General features: G+C 42.4%; 1 protein-coding gene across 1 annotated transcript; it reads left to right on the plus strand.

Annotated features, from left to right (window-relative positions):
- The first annotated feature begins 463 nt into the window (after positions 1-463).
- SDF2L1 (stromal cell derived factor 2 like 1) lies at positions 464-7,002 on the plus strand. The gene is made up of 3 exons (XM_049806258.1): positions 464-782; positions 1,576-1,772; positions 3,785-7,002. Exons 1-3 carry the CDS (start codon positions 464-466, stop codon positions 4,061-4,063), a joined length of 795 nt encoding a protein of 264 aa, XP_049662215.1. The 3' UTR covers positions 4,064-7,002.
- The last annotated feature ends 350 nt before the right edge of the window (positions 7,003-7,352 follow it).

A 7,352-nucleotide genomic window follows, 5' to 3' on the forward strand; every position in this document is an offset into this window, starting at 1 on the left:
TTAGATGAGAGGGCTGCTGTAACAAACCTGGCCTGCTCTCCTCCGACATAAACCAAACTGCCGGTGAGGGAAGCACAAGGAATCCTGTCAGCGCTGGCCCGAGGCGGGGGGGGTGGGGGGGTGGGGTGGGGTGATGTGCTCAGGGCTATCTCCCGCTGGAGCGCCCGGCAGCCGGGGGTGACAATGCTCCGGGCTCGGGTGCAAAGGCACCCGGGGATGGAGGCACTGCGGGCCCCGACGGGCGCTGCCCCGGCCGACGGGGCCCGTCCCGGGGGCCGCGGGCCCGACCCGCACCGGGACCCGCCTGAGGCGTCGCTGAGGTAAAAGCGCCGCGGTCCTCCTTCGCGTCCTTCCCTGGGAGGCGCCACGCCGCTTGCTCTGATTGGTCACCTTTTTCCCTTTGGCCCAATGAGCTCCTCCCGCTGTAGGGTTCCCGGCGGTGAGGTCACTAAGCCGTGGCCCAATGCGAGAGCGAGGCCGAGCAGAGGGCGGGCGGGGATTGGCCGTCCGCGGTGCTGGCGCGGGTCGATTGGCCGGGCCCGCGGAGGCGGTGCGGAAGCGCGCTCCGCGGAGGGCGGCGGGGTGGCGGCGGTGCCGGCCGGGCTGCGGCGCGATGAGGGGCGGCTGCCGCCTCTTCCCGCTCCTGCTCCTGGCGCTGCTACGCGGGCTGTGTCACGGCAGGGAGCCGGCGCCGGGCGCTGTTACCTGCGGGTCGGTGCTGAAGCTGCTCAACACCCGCCACAGCGTGCGGCTCCACTCGCACGAGGTCAAGTACGGCTCCGGTGAGCAGGGCCGGGCCGGGGCGGGGCGGGGAGCGGTGCTGAGGGGCTGAGAAATGGCGGGCGGGGAGCCGTGAGGGGGGCTGGAAAATGGCGGGAGCTGGGAAGCGTCGGGGGGGAGAGGTGGTGAGAGGGGCAGGAAAATGGCGGGGGGACTGGCAGCGAGGGGTGGCGGGGAAGGAGGAAGAGGAAGGTCAGAGGTTGCTGAGGTTCTTGTCCCTGGTGCAGCGGGAGCAGCGGGCTAGGGATGGGGTTGTGGGGAGCACCGGAGACCCGGCAGCCTGACAGGGAGAGGAGGGTGTTGAGGCCTGGGGTACGGAAAGATGTTGCGGCTGGGCTCTGCAGGTCCCGGAGTGGGGATGGGATGGGGACGCGTTGCCCGCATCCCTTAGGTGAGCCCTGTTCTGTGTGCGGGGCCTCAGCAGTACCTTCCCAGCGTCTGTTCTGGCAGCGAGGGTGCTGGTTTGTTTGGGGACACAAAAAAACTTGGTAGTATTTTTTGAGAAAGGCATGATGGTGTGAGTAGTATCCATCATGGGTCAGATTTTCTTCTTGTGTGTTCAGCATGAACTTTGACAGTTTGCAGCTACTAACACGTGCTATGTTTAACTTCTTCAGTCTGAAAGATTATTTGGTACCTCCATTCCCATTGCAGTCAGTAAGTAGACTGTGGGAATTAAGCATCTCTTAAACATGAAGGCATGAGAACATTAAAGCAGATTTCTTTAGTTCTTTCAGGACTTTTTGAGCTGGAGAAGTGGGTTAAGTTTCCTGCCATTTAATTCTATTCCAACAGGAAGCGGGCAACAGTCAGTGACAGGAGTTGAAGCTTCAGATGATGCCAACAGTTACTGGCGGATTCGTGGGAAGAGCGATGGCAGCTGCCAACGCGGAACACCAGTGAAATGTGGGCAAGCTATACGACTTACCCATGTTAACACAGGAAAAAATTTACACACTCATCACTTCCCATCACCACTCTCCAATAACCAAGTGAGTTGTTTTAAATCTTAAGCTTTTGTATAAATAGTGCATGCTACTGACAGTACTTCTCTCCAGTTTTTCACGTTTTTGAAGAATCAGGCTTGCATACCAGCTGCCAGAAAGAGTATGTCTATGCATATCCAGAGTTCAAGTATATTCTTTTCTGCATCTTGGAATAATGTATTTAACTTCTCGACAGTGCTAAAAGTTAATATGCACCAGTACTGGTATTTCATAGCACTTTTAACAGATCTGCATTTTTTTTTTTCAATCTGCACCATTGCTACTGGAAGACTGTTCTGAAATGTTTAGCACTTTCAAGGTGTCGGAGACTGGGTGCCTCCCTCAACATTGTGAAGATTGCTCTAGAGCAAGGCAACTAATCATGTGTTATAACACTAGGCATTCCTGTATCCAAGTTCCTTGGCCATCCAATCTATTGGTCTCAGTCATCTTCTCACTATCCCTATTATAATTCACTAGTCCTATTTATCTGTCCTGCTTCCACAGGAAAAATTAATCTGCTCTCACAATAGTACTTATTTATTGTATTGTACATATCTAGAAGAGTGTAATTTCTCACTGTAATTAGGTCCCAGTCTTGTCCTTGGACAAATGCTTCTCAAGACTGAAAATCTCACTTAAATAATGCAAACTTGTCGGAAGTTTGTCCTTAGTAGTCCTTTTAGTCTTCCTTCAGGCTATGTAGACAGGTCATTAAAAAAATTGGAAAACCTGACTCTTTGTGAAAAAGGTTTGTCTTTTACAATGAGTAAAGTGGCTGAAGCAATAAGGTCCAGTTTTGTGTAGGGTATCTAGGTGATCTGGTTATTAAAACAAAAGAAGTGATGGAAAAATAGCATTTTAGAAAAATGATTTAAAGAACAGATTGACTCTAAACCTTCCCCCAGCTTTCATTTATCGGTTTAGACAATTTGTATAACATTGTCATTAACGTAAAAATCTTCAGCAACTGTCATTGTGTTTCTTTGGTTTTGCTATGTGTTTGCACAGTATCTAAGCGAAAGGAAGGTTTGCATGACTTCCCAGAGATTGATAGGACTGTAACTTATGATACTATTGAAATATGATGTAGTTATGAACACAAACTTTTATTTCATATTCTTAACAGAAGTTGGATTTTCAACTAGTATGTTGTCTTTTACACTTTTTGGACTACGTAAATGTGAATTAACATGACCCTAAAATTTTAGGTTGCTAGATACAAACTATTGCAGTTCTATTTTCAAGTTGTTCATTGCTTCTAGTTACCAGATTTTTAAGAATTAAAGGTTATCTGGAGTCCTAAACAGTTGGAGCTTAGCCTATCTGGTTTCTAGAAATGCTTGGAATTTTTTTTGGTGCATAGTGAAATCTAATCTCTGACTTTTGTTTTAGCAGGAATTCATTTGCTTTAATGGTTGTCTTTATTTTTTTTTAAAGAGCTATTCAGCTGTCTATCTGAAGAAAGAGTGTAAACCAGAATAGTTTTTGACCCAGTTGTAAGCCTGGTATAATTAAGTAAAAAAGGAATATGATTACTTAATAAGATAAGTTGTTGGGATGCTGTGATGAAGACACATGCTGAAAAAAAATGTTGCAATGGTAACTATGAAGATGGTCATACTACAAAACTAAATGTCTACAGTTAGGAACTCTTTTGAGTGGGGAAAATTTGCATCAGCATTAGTGTCATTTCTTTTGAATTTTTTCTCAGAAGGATTGTTCTGATCTCTGTGCTCAAGTCCTCTTTCATTTCATTTGTAATGTATGTTGGGGTTTGTTGGCACTTTTTGCTCAGATTACATGTTGGAGTTTGTTGGCACTTTTTGTTCAGATTGTAGTGGTAGAAAGTTACTGCTTCTGGATTTGTTGCATTGCTTTGCCAATAGTTATCAACAGTTTTTCTTTCCTCTCCATCCTTGCCTTTCAACTCTGCTGACTTTGTGGTTGATATTTTTGTGTCTGTATTGGAGGTGTTTGCTTACATTTTCACTTCAGGAAGTTTGTGTCTCTAACAGGAAGTAAGTGCCTTTGGTGATGATGGCGAAGGAGATGACCTCGATATATGGATTGTGCAATGCAGTGGGACTTACTGGGAGCGGGAGGATGCAGTGCGCTTCAAGCACGTAGGAACTGAGGTGTTCCTTTCAATAACAGGGGAACAGTATGGCCATCCCATTAGAGGCCAACGGGAAGTTCATGGCATGCCTACTGCTAATCATCACAACTATTGGAAAGCAATGGAGGGAGTCTTCATCAAACCCAGTACGGACCCTGCAAAACATGATGAGCTCTGAATTGACAGAGGATCCAAAATGTTTCAGCTTACTCCAATGTTCGGAGATGTTAATCCTTGGTCTCTTATAAGTCCCGCCTTGCCTAAGTGACTGACTTTCTGTATTATTGAAGGGCATTAGTTCATTCTAGGAATGCAGCACTTCTGTGGGGAATGGCATCTGCCAGGTTCAGCCATTGAAATTTATTTGGCAAAATCCTTTCTGAATTTCAAGCTTAATTGGTGAAACTAGTTTGTACATCTGTTAGTTTTTGTTGTCATTTGTTTTGCTTCTTCCTTTGTCTCTAATTTGAAGGAAATGGAAAAACTGAAGTAATACATTTCTGTAGTCCCAAGTACAATAAAACTTTGTATTTTGTAATCTTTTTCCAATTATAATTAAATATTTGGAAACTGATTTCTACTTCTTAGTGAGAGGATGTTATTAATGAGGAGATGGAGTAAGTCTAGGAAGGGAAAAATAGTTCTCAAATATGGTGTCTTTTGAATGGCTTGAAGTCAGCTATTCGGCCTTCCAGAAAAAAAATGTGGTCCATTTGAAAATTGTTTCCAATGTCTTCCATGAGTTTCATTGTGTACTGTATGTTGGAGTAAGAAGACAAAGTTTTAATTTATTCTCTTTCTCGGATAAGTTCGTATTTCTGGTGGTGGCAACACTGCTCATTGTCAAATGGTAAGACTGCTCTGCTCTATGAACTGGTTCAGAAAGCTACTGTTTGTTTAGTTAATATTAGAATTTTATAAAATTCCATGTGATGCAAAGGAACAGTTGAATTTGACTTATGTTGTACTTGCATATAATTCTGCAAGATCAGTATGAGAATCCAGATGAATAAATAGTAGGGCATATAGCCATGTGCGGTTGTTTTGTGTGAATCCAGAAGAAGAGAAAAAAGAATCTTAGACAATGGTTTGGTCCTGGATTTTTGACAGAATGGTATGCTCTGGAGTACTAGCAAGGGGCCTTCGTCGAACGAGTTATGAATTTCTGTGTTCTTCTCCCTCTGTGAAAAGAGAAAAATGAATGTTTGTTACTGGAAATACTGATTAAAATTCAAAGTACCGTACATTTTCTATTCACTTTAAACAGAAAAGCTCACAAAATCAGTGTGAAAAGTCAAAATTCAGATGTTCTTATCTCCATGTGTAAATAGTTTACCAATTATGGTCTTAATTAGTCAATCAGTTAAAGAAGCAGGAAAGTGATTTACTGCTTTTACAGCTCCAGTCACATGCTGCGGTGTTGGAGTGTTTGTGAAGAAGGTGCAACAGGCAATTGCAGTTAAGCTTTATAAACATACCTACTGATACATGCTTTGTGATGCCTCATGCAGTTGTGCTGTACAGAATAACTTCAGGTTTTATTTAGGGGTTTACTACTAGTGAAGATCCTCATAGCGTATGGAACAAGGAGCCTCTGTAACAGTTGTTTTGTGTACCTGATTATTTTTCTTCAAAGAAAAAGGTAAGACTGTTTTTCTATGAGTCTTAGTTGCATGTGTGTATTAAGGATTACGGGTATTTTGGAGAGGAAGTAGCTAGCTTTTGCTGGTTTGTATTAGAAGTAAACTTTTTTGTGATTAATGTTTCAGGTTCACTGATATTCCTGACTAATTGGTATTGAAGTTGTAGCTCTAAAGGATAACTATTTAAAAGCAAACCAAACCTGCGTAAACAAGCTGACTTTGGTTTTCCTTTATTAAAAAGGAGGGCTTTTCTATTGAAGTTGGTATATGAGTAAATACAAAAAGAGTGGTAGCGTTTGGCAGGAGGAAGAAACAAATTTGGCAACGGCTCGTTTGTCACTAAGAGCTAAATGCTTTATGCCTAAACCATGTGGGCTTAGTGTATGTGCACCTGTGGAATACTGAGTTGGCTGAGAAGGGCTAGAGCTGTGTGGCTCATCTCTGTGTGCCAGGTACTATCCTCACCCAATGTTTATCTCCACCTGGATGTTTCTGTCCCTAGCAAAGGTATTTATCAGTTGTCTTCACTATGCTGGAGTGGGATCTCACTGGACCTTCCTCTTTCTGTTCTGGATTTGAGCCAAATTGGTTTGGTGAGGCTGAGAAAGAACTGACTTAAGTTCTTACTGCTTACTTTCTACTATGATCTCACTTTTGAAAACTTCTTTGTTTTCAAAGAAGATTGTTTCAAAACTTGTACCTTCTGTTCCTAAAGAATCAAGCTTCCCCATACACGTGTATCTATGAATGGCTTATTTAAAGATATATTCAACAATATTCCTGTGAACTGAGTTGCCTTCACTTTTGATTCTGACCAAAGTATAAAAGTCACTTGGCCTTAATATTGCACTTGCATTATTGCGCATGTGTCACAATTGATTTTTTTTTCTCTTTTTTCTAATTCTTATCACTATAAAAGTTGTGCTGAAAGACTCTTAAATAAGGCCAGTTGAAGTACACCTTCCTTTGGAAAAGTCTAATTTAGTACTAAAATAACTATTGATACTCACAGCATGCTAAATGCAGACTACAAAAGTCTTAAGTTCATGTAGGAAGTGCAAAAGCTTATAGCTGTGAAAAGTGATGGCTTGTGCTAATGTGCTTTCTTTTCTGTATAACTTCTAGATTCACAAGACTTGCATTAGTATCAGTTTAATGTCATACCTTATGCTTTAAACTGAAGTACTGAGATTTCAGAACCTGATTCAGGTGGTTTTTATTTACTTTGGCTGCTTACAATTCAGCTTTTCAGTCCTTCCCCCACAGCTGAGGGACTAGACTTGGGGAACCCCAGTTTTTATATTGTTGGTTTTGTTGTTGTTTGTTTTCCATATGAAACTTATCATCTGCCTAAAGATATTGGGATTCTTGGGTAAAACATGAAATACTGAGAAATGTAGATATGGAAGTTGGGAACACTGTTTTGCATCTTTCCCTTTATTTTAAGGCAATAAACTAGATTTTATTTATAATACCTCTTGTCAAAATTCTCTATACACTTCAAGGTTAAGTGAAAACTATTTTGGTTTCTGATGCTAGCAGAAAATAATTCTTTCAAATAACTGACAGGTGCTTTCCAATTTCTTGCTCACTGCTACTTACAAGAACTCTTTGAAAAGGTGTGCCGGTGTTACTCTTCCTTTAATACACTAGAAAAGCGTTGGGGAAAAGAATTAGGGGGATGCTTATGTATAGTCGTTATTCGTGGGAATAACTGCTAAAGACAATCTACCTACTTTAAACTGTACTTTTAAAAAAAAATAATCTGTCAAATACTGCATTTTGCACATATGTATATATCTAGTTCAATGTAAAATGACAAAG

Source organism: Accipiter gentilis, chromosome 7 (genome assembly GCF_929443795.1).
Source record: "Accipiter gentilis chromosome 7, bAccGen1.1, whole genome shotgun sequence".
In the NCBI taxonomy this organism is placed as follows: Eukaryota; Metazoa; Chordata; class Aves; order Accipitriformes; family Accipitridae; genus Astur; species Astur gentilis.

Coding starts and splice junctions, on each gene's coding strand:
- SDF2L1 (XM_049806258.1), top strand. CDS start 464: ATGCGAGAGCGAGGCCGAGCAGAGGGCGGGCGGGGATTGGCCGTCCGC. Junction 783..1,575: donor CGAGGTCAAGTACGGCTCCG/GTGAGCAGGGCC, acceptor CTATTCCAACAG/GAAGCGGGCAACAGTCAGTG. Junction 1,773..3,784: donor CACCACTCTCCAATAACCAA/GTGAGTTGTTTT, acceptor TGTCTCTAACAG/GAAGTAAGTGCCTTTGGTGA.